Genomic DNA, 14,497 nt, shown 5'->3' with positions numbered 1-14,497 from the left:
TAAAGCTCATCAGGTTCTAGTTGTCCGGTTGTTGTGTGTGGATACTGCTGGCCACCACTGTAGTCGCTTTTGCGGAGAGCGCTGGGACATCATGCGCTCTTAATTCGCGCGATCAGTTGCCGGCTGGCGTTCGTCGCGTTGGTTACGACACTTATCAATTGGCGAAACGTCTATCGCCGGAGAAGCTTGGTGCTTGGTGCTTGGAGCGTCCATACGAGTAGCCCACCTGGTGTCGCGATTTACGACATGAAGAACTGGCTGAAGATCTCGCTGCTGCTGTGCACGTTCGGCTTTTTCCGGGAGTTTCGACCTTCGGAGCCGTACGTCACGGAGTACCTGTCCACGGATTATGGCAACCTGACCACGGATCAGATCTACCAGGATGTGTATCCCTTCGGCACCTACTCGGTGCTGGCCCAGCTGGTCGTTGTGTTCCTCATCACAGATCTGGTGAGGTACAAACCGGTTATCGTACTGTCGGCACTGGCTGGGATTACCCTGTTTTCAATGCTTATCTGGACGGAGACCGTGGGAATGCTGCAGGTGGCCCAAGTGTTTTTTGGCACCTTCACGGCCGCGGAGGTGGCCTACTACACATACATGTACGCCAAGGTCAACAAGGAGCAGTATCAGGTGGTCACCGGCCACACGAGAGCTGCCATCTTGAGCGGCAAGTTCCTCGGCGGCCTCTTTGCCCAGATTTTGGTGTCCACCAGCAGCATGGACTACCGGCAGCTGCACTACCTCTCGCTGGCCACGCAGTTGATCTCCCTGGCCGTGTCCCTGTTCCTGCCCAGTGTGCCGCGGAGCCTCTACTTCTACGCGGATGTCGAAAAGAATCCCACTCCCGACGGAGACGTGGCTGCACCAAAGTTCTCCTTCGTCAATGCCTGCCGCCTGCTGTGGTACCACCTCGTCTCTTCCTACTCGAATCCCGTGGTGCTGCAGTGGAGTATATGGTGGGCACTGGCCACGTGCGGTCAAGTTCAAGTAAGTGGGGGGTTGAACTTTTCCAAAAGAAGTCAACCATGTAATGTACTGATTCTGTTTTATCCACCAGGTGATCTCCTACATCCAGTTCCTGTGGAAGGAAGTGGCCCCGAATCACCTTAGCGTGTACAATGGCGGAGTGGAGGCCGTGGCCACACTCCTTGGAGCGATCGGAGCCATTCTGGCGGGCCTGCTGAACTCCAACAAGCGACGCAGATCCTACATGACGGGCATATCCATCTGTGCCGCTGTCCTGGGCGCCCTGCTCATCTATGCTGCCAAGACGCAGGAGATCTGGGTGGCCTATATAAACTATGTGCTCTTCTGCGCCGTATTCTTCTTCATCATCACGGTGGCGGGCGCCGTGGTGGCCGAGAATCTGGTGGAGGACAGTTTTGGCTTGATCTTCGGTATTAACACGTTGGTGGGTCTAGTGCTGCAGACCATTCTGACCATTGCGGTTGTGGAGCGAGTTGGTTTCGCTCTGGAGCCCCGGGATCAGTACGTGGTTTACGGCAGCTATTTTTTGGTTTTGGGTGGAGTATCTATAATTGGGTCTATATGCATGAAATTGTTTTGCACGAATAACAAGTCAAGTGCGGGGAATGTGGTTCCTTTAACGTAAGCTAATATGAGATTTTAGGCAACAAAAACAAGGCAAAATGTGCAATTTTGTAAGTACAGGATTTCTTATAGGGCATACTGAATGTGTAGTTAATAATTGAAAATAGGAAACTAGCTTATTTATTCTAACTTCAACAAAACATAGCCAATAAGAAATTACATTCTGTACAATAAAATCAATTAAAGTAAATAGGACAAATAAACAAATTATAAGTAAAATATTTGGAACAAAGAATTTGGTTTCCATAAATCCATACATACATAAAAATTCAAAGACTATTCATATTTTTTGATATCTTCACCAAATACTGAAACATTTAATATTTATCTAACGCAATTCTTAATATTTGTACTAAGGAGCTTATTGCAGGAGTAGATCCATCTCCTCCGCATTCGAGGACATCAGATCGCGCTCCAAACTCGTGGTAGCTGCAGTCGCCTGGTTTAAAAATAAGTCGAAGTCGTAGCCATCATTCTGGGCAGCAATGGAGTCCTTTTGATTGCTAATGGTCTGCGGATTGGAGAGCAGGTCCACGTCGTACAGGCCCAGTTCCTTGAGCAGCGTCTCGTTCTCGCTGGGGGATTGGAAGGTGGACGAATCATCGGTTGGCTTGGGCTCAACATTTATAATTGCCGCCGGCTGCTCCACAGCCTCAAAACCGCAATCGACTTGCGAAGGAGTGGAATGGGGATGATTGTTGGCCTCGATTTCATCATCGTCCAGCTCTTGCGGCTTCAGAGTGCTCGACTTGTACTGAAAGTCCGTCTCCTTAAAGTCCACTTCGATGGGAAAGAGCGGCGGTAGGGATTCCAGTCGATCGACCAAACTCCTGTGAAGTTCGGCCAAGCTTTCCAGCAAGCTTCGCAGCTGCTTGTTCAGATCCATGGCATGCTTGCATTCCAGCAGCTCCATCTTTTCCAGAACATCGGTACGGAGTTTGGCGAATTTGCTGCGTGCATCCTGGCGACATCTCAGGATCAAGCGGTACTCATAGTTGCCCGTTTCGACGCGATAAAGTGGCTCCTGCAGGGCAGCAAAGCCATGCTCCTCATCATCCATCTCCTTGACCTTCAGGCAGTACGACAGATATGTGAACTTGGCATCCGCATAGCGACGTACCGTGAGCTTTGTGTCCGGAATGGCTTTATTCAGATACGTTCCCAGATCGGCCAGTACTGGCTTTATCTGTTTGATGATGCCCAAGCCATCCTTTTCCAGAGTACGATGGAACTCGCCGAACGTGCGAAACGCTTCCGATGCCCGCTGTTGCGGTTCATGGACCGATATTTGGGTGAAGCAATCCCCGAAGGACTTGTATGTCTGCAGGAGATCGTAGTAGGCCTTGAGCATCCGGCGGGCATGCTCTACGAGACCCTTGTACATCAATTCAGTGCCCTCCAGCTCCTCTAGTCGCTTGACCAGCGAATCGTTACATAGTATCGCGCGGGAGAGACCCAGAGTATCCGCCGTATTGCTCGACAAATTGTCCACAATCCGATGCTTCAGCTTCTTAAGGATGATGTCCAGTGTCTTGCCCTGTTCGGGATCAGCGTGCAGCTTGTTGTAATGGATCACCACTTCGTCGGTGGCCGTCTGGATCATCTTGGCCACCTCCACCTTCGTCTTGCCCTTCACGCTCACCGAGTTCACAGCCAGCAATTCATCTCCGGATTGCAGGGATCCCTCCCGAGCAGCGGGTGTTCCATCGAAGATCTAGAGATAAAAACATATGGCGTTGTAGCATTGTATATTTCGGGGATCGTGTGATCTTAGTTTGTAAATCATACTTGGTTAGAACAGTAAACTGTTTTATAAAACCAAGCTAATAGTAGTCATAACATTAAGATTCAAAATTATCGTTAAAGGTTAGTCCCTAGCAACTGAAACCGATTTGGTTAGCCAAATTATGACCATCACCAACTGGTATAATTGGTCCGTTAAGGATTTTAGCAATGAGTCCCATGCCAGACCCAAGTTGATTCCGGGATTCGACCAGTTGGATGGGAGGCTGAAGGCGGCGCTTCAGGAGCAGGACTTGGTTAAGGATCAGCGTAAGCGAAAACAGGCGGGTGGTGGCCAACTCCAGGGAAAGCCCAAGAAGCTGAAGAGGACCAGGGGGCAGACACCACGCGTATGCGAGTTCCAGCAGGTTTACACCGAGAAACGCAAGGAGCTAAAGCGGTTGGCCAACACGCAAAGAAATGCATTCCAGTTCCGGAGCAGACCTGTGCCCGATTTTGAGCGATCTCATCGACAATTGGAAAGGCGCCGGCTGTACCTGAACTCTCTGCAAAAGCTGACGAAGCCCCGGGGTCCTGGCACCCTGAAGCCGCTAAACAGCCGCCGAAAGAAGCAAATGCCGTGCCAAAAGACATCCGACTTTGTGCCCCGAATCAATCCAGGATCTTCCATGGACTACCTCAACCGTCAGCCCTTCACCCCGCGTGTCAACTCCTCCTATACCCATCCAAAACCTTTTCGTCTCCATACGTCGGATCGCGCTCTGAGTCGCCAACTGTATGACGAGAGGAAAAGGATAAGGATGGACCGGCGCTTGGATCAGCTGGCTAGCGATTGGTTTGCGCGCGAAAGGAGGGAGTATTTGAAGCTACGCAAAATGACAAATTTCCAGGCTACTCCGAATCCCTGGAAGCGATCAAGGCTCACAACTAAAACAGGTTCTCAGGGAGCCTAGAAACAATACATTAAATAATATATCAAATTTGAAAAAAAAACTTGTGGGAGCTGAAAGATATTTATGGTTTTGAATTTATGATTTTCAGACTCACCTGAACAATATATAGACATGGACACATGGGTGCTCCCCCACCAATGCTAATTCCAATCAGGTTGCTCTGATCCTTTGTGATGACGACAGCATTCGTGCTGACAGTCATGCCCCTAAATTGAGGTTAGTAAACAGTTAAGACATTAGTTTATAAAGTTTAAATTTAGTTTGAAGCGTGATCTACGCGTGCTATATGATTTGAAGTATATATGGTTATGTGTGGGTGATTTCATATCAGTTTTCCAACGTACTCACATCGATCGGTGCACTTTTCTAATTAGCCATGTTACCAGTTCTAGCAAGGTCATTGGACTATATCAAGTTTACCTAAGGCTGTTTGGGAAAACTGTTGATCGGGGCAGTTTATTCTAAGACTTTGTGATACTATCGATTTCGAAGGACGGGACTTGGACAGCCAAAGGACACCTCGAATTCAATTTAGTTTGTATACTAGCTAGCCTAGCTTAAGTACGACATTGTTTAGTATAAGCATCTAAAGCTCTACAAAGGAAATTCATTTCTGTCCTCTTTTGGTGGAACTAATAAACTAAATAAATAAATATTTCGTTAGTTCTAATTCTGGAGGGCTTACTGTACAACAAAAGGCTATAGTACTGTGGTCGCTCTTTAAAAGGAAAATAATAGTAAGAAAAAAAATTAATTGAAATAATTTCAAATGTAAAATAGTTAATTACAGAAAGGTGTCAAAATAAAGTTTTAAAAAATGGCTACTTAAATGTAATACTTTAAAAAGGATATACATATGTTATAATTCTAGAAATACACCAATTTCTAAACATGAAAAATTAGAGAATAAAAGAAAAATTAAAGTGTAAGCAAATTTTGTGGAAACTACAGGATATGGACTATAAAAGCCATAAATTAGAAAACAGAGCTTCCACAGGATATACATATGTAGTATTGCAACGATTCCGGGTCAACGGAGTTGACTTACAAACGGTCTAACTCATACTTCTGCCTACTGGCGGACTCGATGCCGAACCTGTCCCCGGATGCGGAATCGCAGGAGAAGCCCGCCGGGGAGCAGAGCATAACGGTGGCCTCGTTGGGAGCGGCGGAGGCGGAGGGATGCTCCAGCTGCTCCGGGCGATCTTTGTGCCGCCGGACAACCTGAGCACCATCCCCATCCAACTGGATGAGCAGCGGTTCTGGCCTGATTCCAACAATATGTTTCAGTTGTGGCGATTATTGATTTTTAACAGATACTTTTCGGCACATCGCAACAGATTGTTGTGCGCAAATAAAGCTGGGCGAAAGTATTTCAGCAACGAATTGGTTTCAATGGCTACTTACATCTTATCCTCCTCGAAAAAGAAGTCATCCTCCGTGTCCGTCAGCATTTTCCGTTATTAAAAAATAAATATTTGTTTATTTTGGCAACTTGAAGCTCCTCCAACTGTCATTGGCGATAGGTAAGAAATTTGAAAACTATCGCATCGCGGGGCGAATGGCAAACTCCGGGAGTAAACTTGGACATTCCCACGGAGTAACCATGACCACTTGTTGCCTAGGAAACGGTGAGGAAAAACGTAAACAAAAGATGATGGACTGGGCCGAAGAACTCAAGATGACCATAAGAAAGGTGAGAAACCGTGTTTAAATGGGTGTATATTGAAGATTCTATGTATTTTCCATCCTAGACGACGGCCAGGAAAGGTCGGCGCTCCAAGAGTCGCGATGTTCTGAAGGAGGAGGATTCCCAGGCGGCCGGTGGCTCCAAGGACATTTCCATCGACATCACTCTGAATGTCCAGGCGGGTACCCCACCCACCACCTCGGACACGGCCACCACGTCCACATATAACAATGAATTCGAGTCCCATCGACCACCCATTCGTCGCATTTCGGGTGGCTGGGCGGATTCCGGATTCAAGGGACTAAAGTGGGTATGATTCCATTATATAGGCACTTTACTGATTGCCCTATATCATTATAGGTCCAAGAAAAACTCATTCGACGAGTAAGTATAGGAAAGCTTAAAGTTCTCCGACACTTGCCACGTATTCTATGAAAATAATTTTTTACTCTTGTAATAATCCTTTTTGTTTAGTGAGCGTTTTAAGCAAACAAAGTCGGCTACAAACTCCATACCAACGGATGACATTCCCGTCATTCCAGACATGGATGATGTCAAGGACGAAATAATGCTCAATGAGATTGTTGAGCCGCCTACGTAAGCCTAAACCTGGTTAATTCACTTCTGACGATAATAAGGCATAATTTCAGTATCGGCACCTCGCGATCCGCCGTCTTGAAGGAGGCCAATTCCGACTTGCTCTCCCAGTACGCATTTTCGGCTGTGGATGGCTTTGATCTCTCAATCCTAACCGATTGCCTGGTTCCACAGGAGAGCCTCAACGAGAAGGATGATCTCTGGCAGTGGGACAAACTGTTCACCGAGGTCACGGCTGAAATCCATTCGGATAAAGTGCCCAATATTGGCATGAAGATAGGACCCGATGTGGTTCCACCCACACAATATACTTAAGTGTGCTTAAGCCCATTATATCAGTGCAATACAAATGCTCAATATGTTAAGCGATTACAAATACATTTCTTGCCTTAAATGATCACAAAATATACATTACAGAGATACTCAATTAAATTGCGCATTTTTTTCTCTATAACCTTACTGGCTTATTGGATGGCTCTGCCCACTCCATCGAATGCCTTTTCCTTGTGATCTGCTGCATTGGCACGAGCTTCGTAGTTGCATATGGTTACGCCATGATAATGAGCTTCTGTGAACTCTCCTCGAAGACCTTCGGATAGCGACCTGCTGTTAGATGGTAACTAAACAAAGATTGTGATGTCCTTACCTATATAGTAAATTCGTGTGCTGTCTTCGCCAAAGTTGCTGGGGAAGTACAGGGAGAGATGGTGCACGGAGGAGAAGGTGACCACTTTGGGCGAGTACTCGATTTCTCCACGGGCATCGCGGGTCAGGTGGAACTCCTGGTCGGGTTTGGCTTTGGCATCGTCGAAGGTCATCCTGGGTCTGTTCTTAAAGCTGAAAAATAAGGCATATGAACAGAAAATGGACGTCCTATGAAATCAATCGTCTTACTTAGACAAAAATATTTACATTATTAAGCTGTTATCTTTCCTAGATCTTAATATTATTACAGTAGCATATTGTATATTGTTATAGTAATATAAAAGTATTTATTTTCAAGGAGCCTTGACTGCTGTTCCTTACATTTTGACCATGTTTGGGTGGGAGTCATCGTTGGCCCCACTTATGATGATTCCCTTGAGCTTGATGTTGCCGGTGAAGGGAATGTTGAAGAGGAGCTCCTCGTCCGCATCGCTCTCCACGTACTTGGACAGATCCTGGCGCTTCTCGTAGGGCTTGAAGACACTTTTGCCCTGGCCATCCGTCTCCTCGTTCAGGCACTCCACATTGTCCAGATCGATTTTCGTGTACAGGCTGTACTCAATGCCCATCTCCAGGGCGTGGTCCACGTCTGAAGCCTCATGGCTGCAGCCGCCGTGATCGTGCGAGTGTCCGTGCGGCATTACTTCAATTTTAAATTCAAAAACCAAACAAAACTTGAATGTAAATAAACCAGCCGAGTCACTACGGAAAATATGGTCACCCGGATTTGCCATTCACTGGTAAGGATGTAATCGATAGGCAGCGGCTCTGATCGATTAAGCAAGTTGGCGGTACATTTGCGCTCACCGAGTGCGGCCACACTTTCCTTAACATTTCGCAGCAACGTGTTCTGTGTAAATCGCTGTGAATTTATTGTAGAATAACTGTGTTTTGTTGAAAACCATAACTTAACCCTACAATGGCGCCCAAGGCAAAATCGGTCAACATCAAGCCAACGGCCAAGGCCTTCAAGGACAAGTCGAAGCCCACCGATGTCCGTTTGTCCAACATCCAGGCGGCTAAAGGTGAGAAAAAACCAGGAATTTAATAAAACTAAGCACTTTTGTGTGGAAAATTATTGGCGGATATGCTATTTATTAAGCTACGACCCACGTTGATTCATTTCGGAGCAATGCTGCACCAGAATTTCTGGCCAAATGGCCTGTTGAAAAATCAGTTGGATGCCGGCTGTCTGGAAACTTCTTGGGCGGAAGAAGAAGAAGAAGCGAGCATTACTCATGTGATGAATTGATTCAACCTAAAAATTGAGGTTTTCTTAATACCCTATTTTGAGAGGTCTTTTGGCTGCTATAAGGATTTTAATGATTACCCTTTAATATTAGTCCCCTTGAAGATTGCTGAATAAGCACACCAAACACCATCTGTCTGTTTTTGTATGTATGTAAATACATACATATGTGTATGTAAATTAGTCATGCCGTTTTGGAGTTTTTTATGTGGAACTGAGCACATGAACTCTACTAAGCTTAGTCTCTCCTTTAGTTGTATCATAATCAAAATACTAAATAACTAATCGACTAACTTGTGCCTTGCAGCCGTTTCCGATGCCATCCGCACCAGTCTGGGCCCCCGAGGCATGGACAAGATGATCCAGGCCGGCAACGGCGAGGTGTCCATCACCAACGATGGAGCCACCATCCTGAAGCAGATGAACGTGCTGCACCCGGCCGCCAAGATGCTGGTGGAGCTGTCCCGCGCCCAGGATGTGGCCGCTGGTGACGGTACCACCTCCGTGGTTGTCATTGCTGGCGCTCTGCTGGAGGCCTGCGAGAAGTTGCTGCAGAAGGGTCTGCACCCCACGGCCATCTCGGACTCGTTCCAGCGCTGCTCGAACAAGGCCGTAGAGATCCTGAAACAGATGTCCACACCCATCGAGCTGGACGACCGCGAGACGCTGATCAAGAGCGCCTCCACCTCGCTCAACTCCAAGGTGGTGTCCCAGCAGAGCAGCCTGCTGGCCCCCATTGCCGTGGATGCCGTGCTTAAGGTCACGGAGCCCAGCAAGGAGGTCTCTGTGGATCTCAAGAACATCAAGGTCATCTCCAGCCTGGGTGGCACCGTTGAGGACACCGAGCTGGTCGATGGATTGGTCTTCACCTGCCGCTCCGCCGGTTCCAACGCTCCCAAGCGCATCGAGAAGGCCAAGATCGGTCTTATCCAGTTCTGCATTTCGGCCCCCAAGACCGATGTGAGTACTACGCAATGAGCCTTACAATTGTTTCATTGTTTTTAATAATTTAAACTTGGACTTACAGATGGATCACAATGTGATTGTGTCGGACTACGCAGCCATGGATCGTGTGCTTAAGGAGGAGCGCTCATACATCCTGAACATTGTCAAGCAGATCAAGAAGTCCGGATGCAATGTTCTTCTAGTTCAGAAGTCTATCCTGCGGTAGGTTTGGCTCACTTGTTCTTTATCCACTTATTGCTGATAGGTCTCCATATATTTAGCGATGCCGTCTCTGATCTGGCTCAGCACTTCCTGGACAAGATCAAGTGCTTGGTGGTCAAGGATGTGGAGCGCGAGGACATTGAGTTTGTGTGCAAGACCCTCCACTGCCGTCCGATCGCTTCGCTGGATCACTTCACAGCCGAGAACCTGTCCAGTGCCGATCTGGTCGAGGAGGTGGCCAGTGGCACCAACAAGTTTGTGAAGATCACAGGCATTCAGAACATGGGACGCACGGTCTCGATCATCTGCCGCGGATCCAACAAGCTGGTGCTCGAGGAGGCTGCTCGCTCCCTGCACGACGCCCTCTGTGTCGTGCGTTGCCTGGTCAAGCTGCGCGCCCAGATTGTGGGCGGTGGTGCGCCGGAGATTGAGATGGCCCTGCAGCTGGCGGCTTTGGCTCAAACAGTTGAGGGCGTGGACGCGTATTGCTTCCGCGCATTTGCAGATGCTTTGGAGGTGATCCCCTCGACGCTGGCTGAGAACGCCGGCTTGAACCCCATTGCCACGGTCACGGAGCTGCGCAACCGCCACGCTCAGGGTGAGAAGAACGCCGGTATTAATGTGCGCAAGGGCGCCATCACAGACATTTTTGCGGAGAACGTGGTGCAGCCGCTGCTGGTCAGTATTTCGTCGATCACCCTGGCCACCGAGACGATTCGATCGATCTTGAAGATCGACGATATTGTAAGTATTATACGATTGATTGATTGATTAAATTGATTGCTAATCACTGCCCTAAATTGTTTTCAGGTCAACACCTTCAGTTAAGCAGTGTGACCCGGATTTTTCGGTTGTCTGTCTCTGATCAAGATCAATCTTCACGCAATTTCATCTAAAGCCTCACATCTTATACCCATTATGCGGTTGCGCATTAAATTTTGAATAAAATTCACTATACACTACGCCTCACCAGCTTAACATGTATTTAAAAATAAAACTAAATGATTAAATACTTCGCTAACACAACCCACTTAAAAACTTTATTTTGATTTTGCATATACATATGGGTATATTGTCTATTGTCCTGAGTTAAAAAACGTGTTTAAACTTAGTTAAGAACCAATTGGAGTTGGAAGCATAGTTTATTTGCTTAGGAAGTATAATGGCCTGGTTCGGAAAGTTATAAGAAATTGTAGAAGTTCTTGTTTGTAATTATTATCCTTCATTTTTTTTCAAATTTATGACTTCAATCTTATGCAGTATTTAAAAAAATGGTATATCTAACCAACCAATATCTAGGTTAATAACTTTCTAGAACTCCAGTACAACCCAAGAGATTATCAACTAACCGAATCCCTATCTAGTGTGCCAGCTCATTTTTCTCGGTTTCAGAAACCACCCTGGATTTCAAAGGGATATCTGAACCCCAACCATTTCGCACCCCGCCCCAATCATTGTTTTCCGTTTAGTTTTGGGGCTCCTTTTTGTCCTGGGCGTGTAAATAAAAATCACTTGATGCGATTTTTATGATGTGCGTTAAATGATTAAACCACTTGAACTGGTTTCAAATTGTCAAAAAGAAAGACCTAGGGGTTGGGTTGCGAAAGGGTCTTTATCCTTTTGTTTTCTTAGCCCCATTTTGGAAGTTCATGCGGGTGGGGTTCTCGCTTGGGTGTGATTAGACGGGGACTATCTATCGTGTCCGGAAACTTTCGGCGCGTGTAAGTTAATTAAATGTGTAAACATGTCAAAGGGATCAAGTTTTCCAGCCCACTATCTTCCACCACCCATCTAGGTGATGGCCCAGATGGTGTTGATTTCGGATCACGCCCTTGATTGGCTTTGATTTTTTAGCCCTCAAATAAAAGCTATTCCGCTAATTGGCTGTTGAAAAGTTTTCGGGGGTGGTTTTTCATCTGTTTTCCGGGGGTCGCATGCAAATTTTCCATTTTAAAGTTTATTTCCCCAGCAGCCATTGATTTGCGTTTCCATTTTGACTTGCAGAGGGTGGAAAAGTTAGCACTCCCTTCCTTGGATTTATTTTTAAGGAGAAGCATATTCTATATCTTTTATGAACTGATGATAGGATCATAGGATCCTTGTAAGCTCATTTTTGTAATCCGAACTGTGAGAATTCTTATTAAATGGTAAATACATTATTTTGAGGTATTTAATGTACCAATCTTAACCATACATTTTACCCACATAAAGGAATGAAGGGTACTAACTCATTCGATTTGAGCAACTCCCATTTTAGTTATTTATTCTTTTTTCGCTACTTTTATATTTTTTAGCTGTTTGCTCGACTGTCTTGGGGCATTGTCGTTTTCGTTCTCGTTCTCGTCCTCGTTCCCATTTCTTTCTTGAGCAAATATTGAATTTGCGCTTTTTTCCCGAGCTATTTGCCGGGGCCAGTGGCCCACACTTTTGAAACTTTTTATTTCGGGGGTTTTTCCTTTGTTTCGCCTGTTTGCTTAATTTCTGTATGCGATTTTCTTCATCTGCTTTTTGCTCATTTCATATTTTCATTGTAATTCAATTGTGTTTTCCCCCGCGCGCTGCTGTTGTTTTCGGCCAAATGTTTGCACAAGTCTTATGTTCTCCACTCGGGCGAAAAGGGCGCAAAGGGGTGTGTCCTGTCCTCGTATGTCCTTGTTACATTTCTTTTAGCTAGACGAATTGAAATTCAAAGCACCAAATTGTCAGCCAGTCACGCAGAAATTTAACATATGTTCGCCATATAATTTGCGAGCACTTTTCATTTCGCCAAACTCAGCTGAAATTGCCAATGTCTGCTATATCTAAAATCTAAAGTATCTAGCAGATTGAAAAGTAACAAAGGAAACTAAAATATGTGCAATAAATCAAATATATAAAAAAATAGGTTGGAAAATGTCAAGTTTAATTTATTAGTATTTAACTTAACTTCTTTTAACTTGCATAACTTGTATCTCCATGTACCAATTCTTTTTATTTCAGGAACCTAATAATCTATTTCCATTTAAAATAAAATTTCAAGTGTTTATTTAATGGTCCAAGCATTTAACAGTTCAGCTCAACGAAATACTTTCATCTAGTGCCTGCCACTCAAGGAGGCAACACCGAAGTGAGCATCAAGAATAGAAATGCTGGAGCGAAAGCATAAAGGAAACTTAATTTTCGTTAGTCCTGCCAAGTGGCGAGTGATTAATGATGGCAGGACCACGACAATATTATGAAAACGCATTCGAAAATTTTATTAAATTGTTATAAATGAATCGGGCGAAATAAGAACGAAACATATTCCGGCGAGGAAATTCAATTTGCAAATGCAGCAAATGTTTGCGAAAATGTCCGTCGAACAACGGAAAGGAAATCGATCAAACGAAACCCGAATGAAATCTCGACCGGACGATCTGCAACCACTGGGAATCAGGGAATCCCCTGAATAATAGCCCACGGGGCTTATCAACCCACTTGGACCTGCTCAGGCTTAGGGCACTTTGAATATGACCAATGCAATTGAAGTTTCCGTCCCCCCACTGAAAACCGAAATTGCTCAAAGCCATTTTGCGTCCGTGGCCATTCTTTACATTTTGGCCATGTGGAATGGACGCACGTCGTCTGCACTGGACTGATAACATTCAAAGAGTCCCATGCCCCCGAGCTTCCCGAGACTCGAGTGCTCGCCAATTAAGTGTGAGTGCTGGAATCGATGGGCTTTTCCGTTGGCCTCCGTTTGATGTGTGCACGAGTTCGAATCTGGGGGCGAATGGCCTGCAAATTAAATAGGGTAAGCATTCTGGTCGAGATTTCACTTCTGGCCAGATTAAAAATTTATTCGCAGCTCTGGTCAGCTGCAGGCAAGTAAGTCGTCAGGTTTTAAATAAATATCGGCGAGGCATAAGAGTTGCCTGAATGCGAAATAATTTATTAAAACATTGAACACTTTATTAAAATAGAGTTTGGAGTACCACTATAAAATCAATATGTTTTCTTGAGGATCAGGATATTTTAAAGGTTTCTTAAGCATATGTGACCTTTCCACTCCTTTTCGCAATCATTTACCTAATTTATTGGCACACTTCCATTAAGATATCTCCATCGAGGAGTGAGGACTGAGGACTTGACTCGCCTAAGCGATTTCCAAAGGATACAACTGGGACAACATAAAATACTTCCACTGCCCACATCGGATTCCCAGAACAGCAAACAACAGGAGCTGTAGCCAGTACAAGACCAGAATCAACCACCGAGGCCAGGAGCATATGACATAACTATGTGTGAATTGATGGCATGAACCCTTTGCCAACTTCCCCAACTCTATCATTTTTTAGAGATTCGTGCCCTAAACGAATCAGAACCCGGCAAACTTTTGGCAGCAGGGGCAATCCGGGCTGAGGGCTCGGAATCGGGATCGGGGTTGGGGGTTGATAAAAAAGGATTTACACGCTTGCCTCGATATACAAATAAGGGTTCTGTCTGGGCTGCCATATTGACTGTCGCCGGGCCCAAAAAGATGAAGTGATTTCTTATCCAGCAAATCCACACTCGACAACCAACTGAACATAAAAAAGGGGTTGCTGGTGTGGGTCCTTCGCATCCTTCGCATCCTTTGCTGTGCTGGCCCGCGTTTGCCAGGAAGTTTATTAAAAAATGGTCTTGTTTGCCTTTGTCGCGTGGCTGGAAAACGCTTTTGGAGCGGGCCAAGGAAATCAGTTAACTAAATACCTCGTTCAATATTTATTTAGGCGGTGCCTAATGAGATTCGAGTGCGTTTTTATACGGCACACGCAGCCC

At 45.7% G+C, this 14,497-nt stretch overlaps 6 protein-coding genes across 8 annotated transcripts; 4 read left to right on the top strand and 2 right to left on the bottom strand.

Moving 5' to 3' along the window:
• The first annotated feature begins 129 nt into the window (after nt 1-129).
• LOC122626021 (thiamine transporter 1) lies at nt 130-1,804 on the top strand. Its single transcript, XM_043806121.1, has 2 exons — nt 130-990; nt 1,061-1,804. Exons 1-2 carry the CDS (start codon nt 247-249, stop codon nt 1,613-1,615), a joined length of 1,299 nt encoding a protein of 432 aa, XP_043662056.1. The 5' UTR covers nt 130-246; the 3' UTR covers nt 1,616-1,804.
• A 78-nt stretch (nt 1,805-1,882) lies between these two features.
• LOC122624993 (PRKCA-binding protein) lies at nt 1,883-5,826 on the bottom strand. Of its 3 annotated transcripts, none has more exons than XM_043804804.1 (3): nt 5,359-5,471; nt 4,405-4,516; nt 1,883-3,328 (listed from the first exon to the last, which is right to left on the bottom strand). In XM_043804804.1, the coding sequence occupies exons 1-3, from the start codon at nt 5,454-5,456 to the stop codon at nt 1,976-1,978; spliced, it is 1,563 nt and encodes a 520-aa protein (XP_043660739.1). In that variant the 5' UTR covers nt 5,457-5,471; the 3' UTR covers nt 1,883-1,975. The 3 variants fall into 3 exon arrangements, with proteins under 3 accessions (XP_043660739.1, XP_043660741.1, XP_043660742.1); XM_043804806.1 differs by lacking the exon at nt 5,359-5,471 and adding an exon at nt 4,659-4,991; XM_043804807.1 differs by lacking the exon at nt 5,359-5,471 and adding an exon at nt 5,718-5,826 and having other exon boundaries at nt 1,884-3,328.
• On the top strand, nt 3,423-4,330 carry LOC122624996. Its single transcript, XM_043804810.1, has one exon. It carries the CDS (start codon nt 3,522-3,524, stop codon nt 4,308-4,310), a length of 789 nt encoding a protein of 262 aa, XP_043660745.1. The 5' UTR covers nt 3,423-3,521; the 3' UTR covers nt 4,311-4,330.
• A 55-nt stretch (nt 5,827-5,881) lies between the features above and the next one.
• LOC122625002 (intraflagellar transport protein 43 homolog) lies at nt 5,882-7,029 on the top strand. Its single transcript, XM_043804812.1, has 5 exons — nt 5,882-6,006; nt 6,065-6,306; nt 6,361-6,384; nt 6,475-6,597; nt 6,651-7,029. Exons 1-5 carry the CDS (start codon nt 5,917-5,919, stop codon nt 6,910-6,912), a joined length of 741 nt encoding a protein of 246 aa, XP_043660747.1. The 5' UTR covers nt 5,882-5,916; the 3' UTR covers nt 6,913-7,029.
• On the bottom strand, nt 6,959-8,049 carry LOC122625005 (PITH domain-containing protein CG6153-like). Its single transcript, XM_043804815.1, has 3 exons — nt 7,624-8,049; nt 7,244-7,434; nt 6,959-7,186 (listed from the first exon to the last, which is right to left on the bottom strand). The coding sequence occupies exons 1-3, from the start codon at nt 8,034-8,036 to the stop codon at nt 7,062-7,064; spliced, it is 729 nt and encodes a 242-aa protein (XP_043660750.1). The 5' UTR covers nt 8,037-8,049; the 3' UTR covers nt 6,959-7,061.
• A 44-nt stretch (nt 8,050-8,093) lies between these two features.
• On the top strand, nt 8,094-10,748 carry LOC122624990 (T-complex protein 1 subunit delta-like). The gene is made up of 5 exons (XM_043804800.1): nt 8,094-8,327; nt 8,859-9,511; nt 9,579-9,718; nt 9,778-10,462; nt 10,529-10,748. The coding sequence occupies exons 1-5, from the start codon at nt 8,222-8,224 to the stop codon at nt 10,544-10,546; spliced, it is 1,602 nt and encodes a 533-aa protein (XP_043660735.1). The 5' UTR covers nt 8,094-8,221; the 3' UTR covers nt 10,547-10,748.
• The last annotated feature ends 3,749 nt before the right edge of the window (nt 10,749-14,497 follow it).

The sequence above is a fragment of the Drosophila teissieri genome, chromosome 2L (assembly GCF_016746235.2).
Source record: "Drosophila teissieri strain GT53w chromosome 2L, Prin_Dtei_1.1, whole genome shotgun sequence".
Classification (NCBI taxonomy): Eukaryota; Metazoa; Arthropoda; class Insecta; order Diptera; family Drosophilidae; genus Drosophila; species Drosophila teissieri.
Note: the sequence above shows the minus strand (reverse complement) of the source record. Positions and strands in the feature narration are given on the sequence as shown.